The 14,988-nt window shown below is 37.1% G+C and overlaps 1 protein-coding gene across 1 annotated transcript in view; it reads left to right on the top strand.

Moving 5' to 3' along the window:
* The window catches only part of COL21A1 (collagen type XXI alpha 1 chain), a 222,849-nt gene that overhangs the window by 148,023 nt on the left and 59,838 nt on the right, over positions 1-14,988 (top strand). The window contains exons 14-16 of the mRNA XM_088831150.1: positions 163-214; positions 804-859; positions 984-1,037. Of these exons, the coding sequence (XP_088687276.1) occupies positions 163-214; positions 804-859; positions 984-1,037 (162 nt within the window). The remainder of the gene's footprint in view (positions 1-162; positions 215-803; positions 860-983; positions 1,038-14,988) is intronic.

Genomic DNA, 14,988 nt, shown 5'->3' on the forward strand with positions numbered 1-14,988 from the left:
AGCCTGGGATCTAAGACTTTTGTAAGTAAACTTTAAATAATTTTATTTCTATTTTATTTTGGTGTTAGCATATTAAACTCCATTGTGTATAATTGGTGTTTTTCTTTATAAGAGAAATACTATATACTTCTCTAAAATTCAGGATTTAATTTTGTCTTTTAGGGTGAAATGGGCCCCAAAGGAGATAAAGGATCACCTGGATTTTATGGCAAAAAGGGAAGTTTAGATCCCAAAACAGAGTATCATATTAAACTTTCAATATAATGGAAATAGAAAATTGGAATTTCAGTCCCAGTCCACTGTTCTGGCAATTAACTTTTTTCACCTTTCTCTGTGGGGTTTATTCAGAATAACGAAATAATAGAAAACTGACTATTGACTGTTATGCTTGATTTTCTATAAGAATATTTTGTGTTATTGACCCTTCTGAACTTTCAAAATATTTATATAGAAAGATTACTTAAAAGTAGTAGCTGTTTAACAGTGTGTCCTTTGAGAATCTTATTTTTTCTCATCGAAGGGAAATTATGTTCTCGCTATATATAAGATACACATTTCTTTTTAATTCTTCCTAGATGTGGTTTCTGTGTTTAGATGCTTTTAATAATTCTGCATCCATCTTATTCTCAATATCATGTTGTGTCTTGGTAAAATAATGCTTTGCCGAAAGCTGCAGGGCCAACACAAGCTGTGATTCCATGAATTCTACCAGTCCATGAGGAAATTATCTTTCTTTCCTGTTTAAGTTTGACTTGGAATTTAAAAACCTCCTTGTAAGGACTGTTTTTGTTTGTTTTTAAAACAGGGCGCAAAAGGTGAAAAGGGGAATGCTGGCTTTCCTGGCCTTCCTGGACGTGCTGTGAGTTTGACAGAAAATTTTCTTAAGTATTTTACATTAAAGAAAATTTATCCTGTACTGTCTTCTTTTAAAAAAAGAAACATTAGTGCAAAAATATATTAAAACACTTGTATTTATTTTTCAGGGAGAACCAGGAAGACATGGAAAGGATGGATTAATGGGTAGCCCTGGTTACAAGGTATTTACCAAAGAAAAGATTTCTGTAACTAGTGAGTGAATATAAGAAAAATGTACAGATACTAGACTTTTGTTTACATATGACATTGGTATAAAATGAATGAACTAAAAGTTGTAATTTAAAGATCAAAATCAACTTATTTTGAATGCATCATGTATTCTTATGTGTTGGAAATAAAATCCCAGGATATTACAAGCCTCTTCAATGAGCCATTCAGATAGGTTTGTTTAATGGATCTGAGCCACAGGTACTTAACTGTGTCTCCCAAGGGATTTGACTTTTTTTTCCGAGAGTAGGGGAATGAATCCTCAACCCTAACAATTTTAACCTTAACCCTGATAATTTGTGTGATATGAATATGGGAGAATTAGAGTAAGAAGAATGTGGAAGTACCAATCACGCATCAATCCTGAAAAAACTCAAAGGCACATGATCCTATGATGGTGGGTGAACACCATCTTATTCTTACATAAAGAAGTTTTTCTGGGTCAATTATCAAACAGAAACAGTCTTTCTATAGTGTGACCTATTAAAGAAAAGGACATCAGGGATGTATACGTATTCAAGTCAGTATATCTGGAATAAGCCAACAGTCCACATCATTATCCTGCTGTGTGTTTGTTTGTTTGTTTTGGTCCCTAGGAGAGAATTTGTGTAAATCCATCAGCCAGCAAGACCACTTGGTCAAGCACTGGAATAGAGATGTCATTTTGTTTCCTAATGGTCACAACTTGGATGGCCACACTTGCTCAAAAATACAGTTCAGATTTCCTTGATCTATAGGTGTTTTCTTTTCCTTTGGAGACATTGTCCATTTTTTTCACTTAAAAGTTATGGAAGTTCTCCAAATGTCAAGTGATTCCTTAAAGATTACAGATAGTACTTCCTGAATGTACAGTATGGAGCCCTGTTTTCAAGAGTTCAATCATGTATTATTAATTATATTTGACTAATTTTGTGTTTTATTTCTTTCCTATTTGTTTGTTGATTAAGCAAGTTAACTATTTATACTTTGTAGGTACTAGACATACAGAAGGGAACAAAACTCTCATGGGTTTTATAATCTAATCTTTTGATGTTTTTAGAGAACACAGATTCTTATGTATATACAACTTGGAGAGTTTGCGCATAAATATATACAGTGTACCATCACCACAATTGATGGTATAAACATATCTGTCCCCTCCAAAAATTTCCTTCCTTCCGCTTTATTATTATTATTTTTTGTAGCATGAGCACAATGTAAGATCTACCCTCATAGCAAATTTTGAAGTTTACAAAGCAGTATTGTTATCTGTAGGCCCTAAACTGTATTGTACAGTAGATTTCGAGGACTTATTCATTTTGCATAATTGAATCTTTGTATCCTTTGACCAATACTTCCCTGTTTCCCTTCTCCCAGCCCCTGACAAAAACCATTCTATTCTCTGGGCTTCTATGAATTTGACCATTTTAGGTTCCTCATGAAAGTGGGACTGTATAATGGCTATCATTTTACATATGGCTTATTTCAGTAGCATATGTCCTCCAGGTTCATCCATGTTGTTGAAAATGGAAAGGTTTATTTCTTTTTTGAAGTTGAAAAATATTCCTCTGTGTGTGTGTGTGTTTATCTATCTCACATTTTTAAAGTCATTCATCTGTCGATGGACATTAAGTTTCTTCCATGTCTTGGCTATAGTGAATAATGCTGCAATCAATCCAGTAGTTTGGATATCTCTTCAAGGTTTTCATTCTTTTTGTTATATATGCAGAAGTGATATTGCTGGATAATATACAGTTTTATTAATTTTTTGAGGAACCTCCAGATTGTTTTCTATAGTGGATGTATCAGTTTACATCCTTATAATAGTGTACAAGGGTTCCAGTTTTTCCAAGTTCTTGCCAACACTTTTGTGTGTGTGTGTATTTATAATAATGCCAATTGATAAGAGGTGATATCTCATTGTAGTTTTGATTTGCATTTTCTTGATAATTAGTGATGCTGAGTACCTTTTCATTTACTTGTTGGTCATTTGTGTATCTTCTTGGAGAAGCAGTTCCTTTGCCTATTTGTAAATGGATTATGATTTTTTTTCTATTGAGTTATAGGAGTTCCTTATATATTTTTTATATTAACTCTTTATCAGAGATATCACTTGCAAATATTTTCTTCCATTCCATAGTATGCCTTTTCTTTTCATCTTGTTGATGATTTCCTTTGTTTTGCAGAAGCTTTTCAGTCTGATAAAATCCCAGTTCTCTACTTTTGCTTTTGTCATCTGTGCTTTTGGTTATATGAATACTGGGATTGTTTTTGCTATTTATATAGAAAAATGCCATTAGGGTTCTGGTAGGGATTGCATTGAATGTATAGATCATTGGGGTTAAAATAAACATTTTAACAATATAAAGTATTCCAATCCATGAGCTAGAAATGTCTTTTCATTTATTAACTAATGTCTTTAATTTCTTTCATCACTATTTTATAGTTTTCAGCGTTCAAGTCTTTCACCTCCTTGGCTTAGTTTATTCCTAAGCATTTTACAATTTTTGATGCAATTTTAGGATTATTTTACTAATTTCCTTTATAGATGGTTCACTGTTATTGTATAACATGCAGCTGATTTCTGTATGTTGATTTTGTACTCTGCAACTTCACTGCATTTGTTAGCTTTGGCAGTATTTTATGTAGTCTTTAGTATTTTCCCAATGCAAGATCATATTGTCTACAAACAGAGTTTTCCTTTTTCCTCTCTAGTTTAGATATTTTAAATTTCCTTTTCTTGCATTACTGCTCTGACTGTAGTCTCAGTACTATGTTGAATAGAAGTGGCTGATGTGGGTGCCCTTGCCTTGTTCTTGATCTGAGGGAAACTGCACCTCTTTACCATTGAATATGATATTCAGTTCAGTCGCTCAGTCGTGTCCGACTCTCTGCGACCCCATGAATCACAGCACGCCAGGCCTCCCTGTCCATCACCAACTCCCGGAGTTCACTCAAACTCATGTCCACAGAGTCAGTGATGCCATCCAGCCATCTCATGCTCTGTCGTCCCCTTCTCCTCCCGCCCCCAACCTTTCCCAGCATCAGAGTCTTTTCCAGTGAGTCAACTCGTCGCATGAGGTGGCCAAAGTATTGGAGTTTCAGCTTTAGCATCAGTCCTTCCAATGAACACCCAGGATTGATCTCCTTTAGAATGGACTGGTTGGATCTCCTTGCAGTCCAAGGGACTCTCAAGAGTCTTCTGCAACACCACAGTTCAAAAGCATCAATTCTTCAGTGGTCAGCTTTCTTCACAGTCCAACTCTCACATCCATACATGACCACGGGAAAAACCATAGCCTTGACTAGACGGACCTTTGTTGACAAAGTAATGTCTCTGCTTTTTAATATGCTGTCAAGGTTGGTCATAACTTTCCTTCCAAGGAGTAAGCATCTTTTAATTTCCTGGCTGCAATCAGCATCTGCAGTGATTTTGGAGCCCAAAAAAATAAAGTCTGACACTGTTTCCACTGTTTCCCCATCTATTTCCCATGAAGTGATGGGACCAGATGCCATGATCTTTGTTTTCTGAATGTTGAGCTTCAAGCCAACCTTTTCACTCTCCTCTTTCACTTTCATCAAGAGGCTTTTGAGTTCCTCTTCACTTTCTGCCATAAGGGTGGTGTCATCTGCATATCTGAGGTCATTGATATTTCTCCCAGCAATCTTGATTCCAGCTTTTGCTTCTTCCAGCCCAGCGTTCCTCATGATGTACTCTGCATATAAGTTAAATAAGCAGGGTGACAATATACAGCCTTGACGCACTCCTTTTCCTATTTGGAACCAGTCTGTTGTTCCATGTCCAGTTCTGACTGTTGCTTCCTGACCTGCATACAGGTTTCTCAAGGGGCAGGTCAGGTGATCTGGGATTCCCATCTCTTTCAGAATGATATTAGCTGTGGGCTTTTCATACATCTATGGTCTTCATTGTGTTGAGGTAAGTTTCTTGTAATTTGCTGAGAATTTTTGTCATGAAATGGTGTTGAACTTCAGCAAATGCTTTTTCTGCATTTATTGAGATGATTGTGTGATTTTTAACTTCATTCTATCAATGTGGTGTATCCATACTGAACCGTCTTTGCATTCCAGGGATAAATCCCACTTAATCATGATGTATGATCCTTCTGATGCACTGTTGAATTCAGTTTCCTAATATTTGTTGAGACTTTTTGTATGCATGATCATGAAGGATATTGGCCTTTAGTTTTCTTTTCTTGTAGTGTTTTCTTGGGCTTTATTTGATACTGGCCTAATAAAGTAAGTTTGGAAGTGTTCTGTCTTCTTTTTCTTGGAAGACTGTAGGGTGGATTGGTATTAATTCTTCTTTAAGTATTTTGTAGAATTTACCTGTGAAGTCATCTGGTCCTGGTACTTTCTTTATTGGAAGGCTTTTGATTACTTATATAGTCTTCTTTATTTGTTATTGGTATATTCAGGCTGTTTATTCAGTCTTGGTAGATTGTAGGAATTTGTCTTTTTTCCTAGTTTGTCCATAAATTATTCATAAGAGTTTGACCCTTTAAAAAATTTCTTTTGAGTCAATTGTAACTTTTCCCTTTTTATTTCGGATTTTGAGTCTTGGCTATTATTATTTGTTTCTTAATTAGTCTCATAAGGATTTACTCTTTTTTCGAAATATCCCAACTCTAGCTTTGTCTTTTTTTTTTTTTATTACTATTGTTTTCCTATTCTCTGCCTCATTTATTTTTCTTTTAGTTAATTATTTCCTTCCTTCTGCTAGGCTTCCCTGATAGCTCAGTTGGTAAAGAATCCGCCTGCAATGCAGGAGACCCTGGTTCAATTCCTGGGTTGGGAAGATCCCCTGGAGAAGGGAACAGATACCACTCCAGTGTTCTGGCCTGGAGAATTCCATGGACTGTATAGTCCACGGGATCACAAAGAGTCAGACACAACTGAGTAACTTTCACTTTTACTTTCCTTCTGCTAACTTGGGCTACGTTTGTTCTTCTTTTTCTACTTCCTTGCCCTTTCTGATATTAATCTAGGTGATACATTCACATGTATATACCCACAATTGTAAACCTCAGTTCACTCTTTTTAAAAGCTTATTGATAAATAAGTCACATATCATACATTTACTCATTTGATGTATAAAATTTCATGGTTTCTTGTATATCTACAAAGTTACTCAATCAACACTACAGTTTAATTTTAGAACATTTTCATCACCTCAAAAAGAAACCCACTGGCAATCACTCGGACTCTACACATGGACATCATCGTCTGGTTGTGTACTGACATCACCATAGGTGGTACTGAAATCAGAGTGATTATATTCTTTGCAGTTGAAGATGGAGAAGCTCTATACAGTCAGCAAAAATAAGGCCTGGTTCTGACTGTGGCTCAGATAGTCAACTCCCAATTGCAAAATTCAGGCTCAAATTGAAGAAAGTAGGGAAAACCACTAAGCCACTCAGGTATGACCTAAATCAAATCCCTTATGATTATACAGTGGAAGTAACAAATAGATTCAAGGGACTAGATCTGTTAGACAGAGTGCCTGAGGAACTATGGATGGAGGTTCATAATATTGTACAGAAGGTGGTGACCAAAATCATCTCTAAGAAAAAGAAATGCAAGAAGGCACAGTGATTGTCTGAGAAGGCTTTACAAATAGCTGAGAAAAGAAGAGAAGTGAAAGGCAAAGGAGAAAGGGAAAGATATACTTAACTGAATGCAGAGTTCCAGAGAATAGCAAGTTTTAGTAGAGGTGAGAAAGCCTTCTCAAGGGAACAATGCAATGAAAGAAGGAAAAAATAGAATGGGAAAGACTAGAGATCTTTTTAAGAAACTTCGAGATACCAAGGGAACATTTCATGCAAAGATGGGCACAATAAAGGACAGAAATGGTATGGACCTAACAGAAGCAGAAGATATTAAGAATAGGTGGCACGAATACACAGAAGAACTATACAAAAAAGATCTTAGTGACTCAGATAACTATGATGGTGTGGTCACTCACCTAGAGCCAGATATCCTAGACTGTGCAGGCAAGTAGGCCTTAGGAAGCATTACTACAAACAAAGCTAATAGAGGTGATGGAATTCTAATTGAGCTATTTAAAATCCTAAAAGATGATGCTATTAATGTGCTGCTTTCATTATGCCAGAAAATTTGGAAAACTCAGCAGTGGCCACCCTGCTCCAGTATTTTTGTCTGGGAAATCCCATGGACAGAGAAGCCTGGTGGCCTACAGGACCTAGGGTCACAAAGAGTCAGACATTACTGAGCGGCTAACACTTTAACAGCAGTGGCCACTGGACTGGAAAAGGTCGGTTTTCATTCCAATCCCAAATAAAGGCAATGCCAAACAATGTTCAAATTACTGTACAGTGGCACTCATCTCACATGCCAGCAAGATTATGCTCAAAATCCTTCAAGCCAGGCTTTAACATTACGAGAATGGAGAACTTACAGATGTACAAGCTGGATGTAGAAAAGGCAGAGGAAACAGATATCAAATTGCCAACATATACTAGATCATAGAAAAAACAAGGGAATTCCAGAAAAACATCTACTTCTGTTTCATTGACTACACTAAAGACTTTGTGTGGATCACAACAAACTGTGGGATATTCTTAATGAGCTGGGAATACCAGAGCATATTACCTGCCTCCTTAGAGAAACCTGTGTGTAGGACAAGAAGCAACAGTTAGAACCTGAAATGGATCTATGGTTCAAAATTAGGAAAGGAGTACATCAAGGCTGTATATTGTCACCCTGCTTAATTAACTTATATGCAGAGTACATCATGAGAAATGCTGACTGGATGAATCACAAGCTGGAATCAAGATTTCTAGTAGAAATATCAATAACCTCAAATAAGCAGATGATACCACTTTAATGGCAGAAAGTGAAGAGGAACTAAAGAGCCTCTTGATGAAGGTGGAAGAGGAGAGTGGAAAAGCTGGCTTAAAACTCAACATTCAGAAAACTAAGATCATGGCCTCCAGTCCTAACACTTCATGGCAAGTAGATGGGGAAAATGTGGAAACAGTGTCAGATTTCATTTTCTTGGGCTTCAAAATCAATGTGGATGCTGACTGCAGCCACAAAATTAAAAGATGTGTGCTCCTTGGAAACAAAGCTTTGACAGACCTAGACAGTGTATTAAAAAGCAGAGACATTACTTTACCAACTAAGTTCCTAGAGTCAAAGCTATAGTTTTTCCAGTAGTCATGTAAGGATGTGAGAGTTGGATCATAAAGAAGGCTGGACATGGAATAATTGATGCTTTTGAACTGTGATGCTGGAGAAGACTCTTGAGAGTCCCTTAGACACAAGAAGAACAAACCAGTCAATTCTAAAGGAAATCAACCCCGAATATTCATTGGAAGGACTGATGCTGAAGCTGAAGCTCCAATACTTTGGCCACCTGATATGAAGAGCCAAATCATTGGAAGAGATCCTGATGCTGGCAGTGATTGAGGGCAAGAGGAGAAGAGGGTGACAGAGGATGAGCTGGTTGGATGGCATCACTGACTCAATGGGTATGAGTTTGAGCAAACTCCAGGAGATGGTGAAGGACAGGGAAGCCTGTTGTGCTGCAGTTTATGGGGTCGCAAAAAGTCAGACATGACCTAGTGACTGAGCAACAGCAGTATACTCAACCACTTAACCTACTTCCTTTCTACATGAATTTGCCCATTATGAATTTTGCCCATTTCATATAAATTGAATCATATGAATCACGTGGTCTTGTGGTTCATCTCTTGGCCTATCCTAACATTTGTGAGGTTCTTTGATGTTTTGCCCTGTATTAGTACTTTATTCCTTTTCATTGCTGATAATATTTCATTGTTGAAAATATGGACATTATTCATTTGTCAGTTCATAGACATTTGAGTTGTTTGTAATTTTGGGCTCTTATAAATAGCGCTTTATGAACATTTGTGTACAGGTTTTTGCATGGACATGTGTTTCCATTTCCCTACATTTCTGATAGTGAAATATCTGGAGAATATAATTATGTTTAACATTTTTAAGTTAGCTCACTCTTGATATTTACTTTCTTGCTAGGTCCACGCTACCCTTCATATTTAACTTTGGTTATGTCCTGAATTTTCTAATTCATGTGGATCTTCTAATATAGTTAGGTTAATTTCTTCTTGTCTGTTTGCAGTTTTTTACTGGAGTCATTCACAAGTTTTTAAAAGTCTATTCACTTAAAAAGATAGACTTCATTTCTTAGAGAAGTTTTAGGCTCAGAGCAAGACTGATCAGAAAGTACTAAATGTTTCCATATACCTCCTGTCCCCTCCTCCTATAGATTTCCCCAGAACTGATTTCTCATACATTTTTTTTAACAATTGATGAACTTACATTTATACATCCTATCACTCAAAGTCCATAGTTTGCATTGGTGTTTTGATTGATATTGTACATTCTATGGGTGTGATCAAATGTATAATGACATATCCACCACTACAGCCTTATACAGAATAACTTTTCTGCCCTAAAAATTTTGTTCTCTACTTATTTATCTTTCCCTTCCCCTAGCCTCTGACAACCACTAATCTTTTTACTGTCCCCAAAGATTTTCCTTTCCAGAATGTCATAGAGTTGGAATTATATTGTGTGTAGTCTTCTCAGATTGGCTTCTTTTACTTAATAATATGTGTTTAAGATTCCTCTCTGTCTTTTCATGACTTGATAGTTCATTTGTTTTTAGTGCTTAATAATATTCTTTTGTCTGAATAGTCTGCAGTTTATATTTCCTTTTTGGAATGTTTGAATAATGAATCATACCTAATTTTTTCTGACCTTATTAAAATCTGTTTTCTTCCTCCCACCCAGCTTTTTGTTTTGGAATTTTTCAGTCATACAGAAAATTGAACCACATAAATATATGAGTATCTATTTCTCTCTCTCTATTTTTTTGGTGTTGAGCCACTAGAAAGTAAATTAGACTCCATGCATTTCTCTCCTAAACACTTCAACTTGTATCTCCTAAGTGAAAGTCGCTCAGTTGTGTCAGACTCTTTGCGACCCCATGGACTGTAGCCTGCCAGGCTTCTCTGTCCATGGAATTCTCCAGGCCAGAATACTGGAGTGGGTAACCATTCCCTTCTCCAGGGGATCTTCCCAACCCAGGGACTGAACCCAGGTCTCCCACATTGCAGGTAGATTCTTTACCATCTGAACCACCAAGGAAGCCTATATCTCCTAAGAATACTTTAATTCCATCATGATGCCCAAGAGATTTAATGTCAATACAATAATATTTTCTAATATTCAGTTTTTTCTAATTGTTTAAAAACAGTGTCCTAAATAGCTATTTTTACACTTGATACAATCAATATCTGTGCATTGCATTTGGTTGTGTATTGGTCAGGGTTGCTCTAAAGAAACAATATCAGTAGGGTATGTGTATGTGTGTTTATATTGTTTTAATATATGTGTCAATATATAAATGTATATTCATATATAAAAATACATATATATGTTTTCATGTATTTGCATATATATATTTTATATAGAGGGGGTAAAGAGGTGTTGGTGAGGGAAAGGATAAGGGAGAGGGAGGGATGGATTGAATAACTGATTGATTCATTCATTCAAAGAAATTGCCACATGCATTCGTGTGGACTATGCTTTCTGTCACTATAGTTTTGCTTTTTACAATGTCAATTAAATATAATCAGATAATATTTAAGGCTTCCCAGGTGGTGCAGTGATAATGAATGTGCCCGCCAGTGCAGGAGATGCAGGAGACGGGAGTTCAATCCCTGGATTGGGAAGACCCCTGGAGGAGGAAATGGCTCCACTCCAGTATTTCTTGCCTGGAAAAATTCCATGGACAGAGGAGCCTGGTGGGCTGTAGTCCATGGGGTCACAAACAATTGAATCTGACTGAACGACAGAACACACGCACACACACCATATTTAGTGGTATGGATATATGACGGTTGGTTTTGTCATTTATCAGCTGATGAACATTTGAATTGTTTCCTATATTTGGCATTTATGAATAATGTTGATATGAATATGCTTATACACATCTAGATTGGACATGGTTTCATTTCTCTTGGGTTGATACCTACTAGAATTGCTGTATTGTATAGTGAGTGTATATTTAACTTCCTAAGAAGTTAAATATATTTTCCAAAGTGATTGTATTATTCTCTATTACCATCAGCAATTCAAGAGAATTCTATTTTTACCACATCCTGCCAACACTTATTATTTGGTATTTTAGTTCTTTTATTTGGTAACATAATAGTATCTCATATGGTTTTAGTTTGCATTTTTCTGATGACTGATAGGGTTGGCATCTTTTTATGGGCTTCTTGGCCATTTGTATATCTTCTTTTGTAAAGTGTCTATTCAAAACATTTGACCATTTTTTAAAAAAACCTTTGGGTTGTTTTCTTGTTAATGAGTTACAAGAGTTCTTTGTGTAATATGTATTTTATCAGACATGTATTTGTGAATGTTATCTACTGACTTTCAGATGGTCTTTCATTTTCTTAATAGTGTTATTCAATGGGAAGAAGTTTTTAATCAGGATGAAGTCTAGCTTCTTAAAATTTCTTTTTGCTTATGTCTTTGTGTTGTATTTAATAATTGTCACCTAACTTAGGGACAGAAATTTTCTCTTCTAAAATAAAATATTTTCAAATGTTCTAAGTGCATATATAGAATATCACAGTTTCTAAGATTGTCCCACCATAGCTTACAAATAGTGTGATCACTCACTTAGAGCAAGGCACCCTGGAATGCAAAGTCAAGTGGGGCTTAGGAAGCATCACTATGAACAAAGCACGTGGAGGTGATGGAATTCGAGTTGAGCTATTTCAAATCCTAAAAGATGATCCTGTGAAAGTGCTACATTCAATATGCCAGCAAATTTGGAAAACTCAGCAGTGGCCCCAGGACTGGGAAAGGTCAGTTTTCATTCTAATCCCAAAGAAGGGCAATGCCAAAGAATGTTCAAACTACCGCACAATTCCACTCATCTCACATGAACCGTGAACTTCCAGATGTTCAAGCTGGATTTAGAAAAGCAGAGACCAGAGATCAAATTGCCAACATCTGCTGGATCATTGAAAAATCAAGAGAGTTCCAGAAAAACATCTACTTCTGCTTTATTGATTAGGTCAAAGCCTTTGACTGTGTGGATCACAATAAACTGTGGAAAATTTTTAAAGAGATGGGAATACCAGACCACCTTACCTGCCTCCTGAGAAATCTGTATGCAGGTCAAGAAGCAACAGTTAGAACTGGACATGGAACAACAGACTGGTTCCAAATCGGGAAAGGAGTACTTCAAGGCTGTATATTGTCACCCCATATGCAGATTACATCATGAGAAACGCTGAGCTGGATGAAGACAAGCTGGAATCAAGATTGCCGGGAGAAATATCAGTAACCTCAGATATGCAGATGACACCACCCTTATGGCAGAAAGCGAAGAGGAACTAAAGAGCTTCTTGATGAAAGTGAAAGAAAAGAGTGAAAAAGTTGGCTTAAAACTCAACATTCAGAAAACTAAGATCTTGGCATCCGTCCCCATCGCTTCCTGGCAAATAGATGGGGAAACAATGGAAACAGTAAGAGACTTTATTTTCTTGAGCTCCAAAATCACTGAAGATGGTGATTGCACCCATGAAATGAAAAGACACTTGCTCCTTGGAAGAAAATCTGTGACCAACCTAGAGAGCATATTAGAAAGCAGAGACATTACTTTACCAACAAATGTCTGTCTAGTCGAAGCAATGGTTTTTCCAGTAGTCATGTATGGATGTGAGAGTTGGACTCTAAGGAAAGCTGAGCACAGAAGAATTGATACTTTGAACTGTGGTGTTGGAGAAGACTTTTGAGAGTCACTTGGACTGCAAGGAGGTCCAGCCAGTCAGTCCTAAAGGAAGTCAGTCCTGAATATTCATTGGAAGGATTGATGCTGAAACTCCAATACTTTGGCCACCTGATGTGAAGAGCTGACTCCCTGGAAAAGACCCTGATTCTGGGAAAGATTGAAGGCAGGAGAAGAAGATGACAGTGGATGAGATGGTTGGATGGCATCACCGACTCTATGGACATGAATTTAAGTAAGCTCTGGGAGCTGGTGATGGACAGGGAAGTCTGGCATGCTGCAGTCCCTGGGGTCGCAGAGTCAGACACAACTGAGCTATTGAACTGAACTTAGTTTACAAATTTAGTTCTATGATCCATTTTGATGATTTTAATTCCTGTGTGATATAAAAGTTATTTTCTTCCCTGTTCTCCCTGGAGATCTGGTCATTCCAGCACCATTTATTGCAAAGTTTTCATTTTCCATTGAATTACATGAGCATTTTTGCCAAGAATCAGTTGATAATATATGTGTTAACTGATTTTTGAACTCTTGATTCTGTTTTACACTTCAGTGGTGTCTGACTCTTTGTGACCCCAAGGACTGTAGCCTGCCAGGCTCTTCTGTCCATGGGGTTTCTCCAGGCGAGAATACTGGAGTGGGTTGCCATGCCCTTCCCTACGGAATCTTCCCAACCCAGGGATCAAACCCGTCTCCTGTATTGCAGGCGGATTCTTTACGGTCTGAGCCACCAGGGAAGCCCAGAATAAGTCTTGGAATTATGTAGTTTAAGTCTCTAAATTTGTTTTCCTTTTAAAAATTGTAATAAATAATTGAGGTTCATATAAACTTCACATAAGTTTTAGTACCAGCATGAAATTTTCTAACAACAACAAAAACTTCTGGTGCTTGTTAAAGAAATGTTTTAGTTTGGAGTACTTTTGTATTTACAGAAAAGTTATATATAGATAAATAGTTCAGTGAGCTTTCCTTATACACCTTACCAAGTTTCTCATGATGTTACTATGATGCATGTGTCAAAACTAAGAAATTAGTATTGTCAAATTCCTGTAAATTAATCTGAACTCCATACTTTATTTGGATTTCATTAGTTTCCCATGAAGGTCCTTTTTCTGTTCCAGGATCCAATCCAGAATACACCTCATTCCTTCTTTTTTTAATACCATGTCTCCTTAGTCTCCTCTTATCTGTGATGATTTATTAGTCTTTTCTTACTTTTTATAACAGTTTTGCAGAGCATTGGTTAGGGTTTCTGTTAGAACGTCCGTTCACATTTGTCTGATTAGACTGGAATTATTTCAGGGGTGGTGGAGAAGGATAACACAGAGGTGAGTGTCCTTCTCATTATATCAGAGTAAATATCATCCACATGTCTGATCATTGGTATGTTAACCTTGGTCCCTTGATTATGGTGTTATAGTTGACCCTTGAACAGCACTGGGGTTACAGGCATAACCTTTCCCACAGTTGAAAATCCAAGTATAATTTATAATCTACCCTTTGTGTTTGTGGTTCCTCTGTATCCATGAATGTGAATCCATGGATGAGTCAACCAACCAGGAATCATGTGGTGCTATATATATAGTATAGTAAATATATATAACATGTACTTACTGTTGAAAAATCCACATATCAGTGGGCTCTTGCAGGTCAAATCCGTGTTGTTCAAGACTCAAAAGTATTTGTCAGGATTCTCCACTGTGAAGTTACTGCTTTTTCTTTTCACATCCTCTTTGGAAGGAAGTCCACAAAACCAACCCATACTCAAGATAGGGAAGTGTACAACATGGCCTCAGTTCAGTTCAGTTCAGTCGGTCAGTCATGTCCGACTCTTCGCCACCCCATGAACCACAGCCCACCAGGCCTCCCTGTCCATCACCAACTCCTGGAGTCTACTCAAACTCATCTCTGTTGAGTTGGTGATGCCATCCAACCATCTCCTCTGTTGTTCCCTTCTCCTCCCGCCTTCAATCTTTCTCAGCATCAGGGTCTTTTCAAATGAATCAGCTCTTCGCATCAGATGGCCAAAGTATTGGAGTTTCAGCTTCAACATCAGTCCTTCCAATGAACACCCAAGACTGATCTCCTTT

Source organism: Moschus berezovskii, chromosome 23, assembly GCF_049115385.1.
Source record: "Moschus berezovskii isolate FMDL1 chromosome 23, NW_MosBer_1.0, whole genome shotgun sequence".
Classification (NCBI taxonomy): domain Eukaryota; kingdom Metazoa; phylum Chordata; class Mammalia; order Artiodactyla; family Moschidae; genus Moschus; species Moschus berezovskii.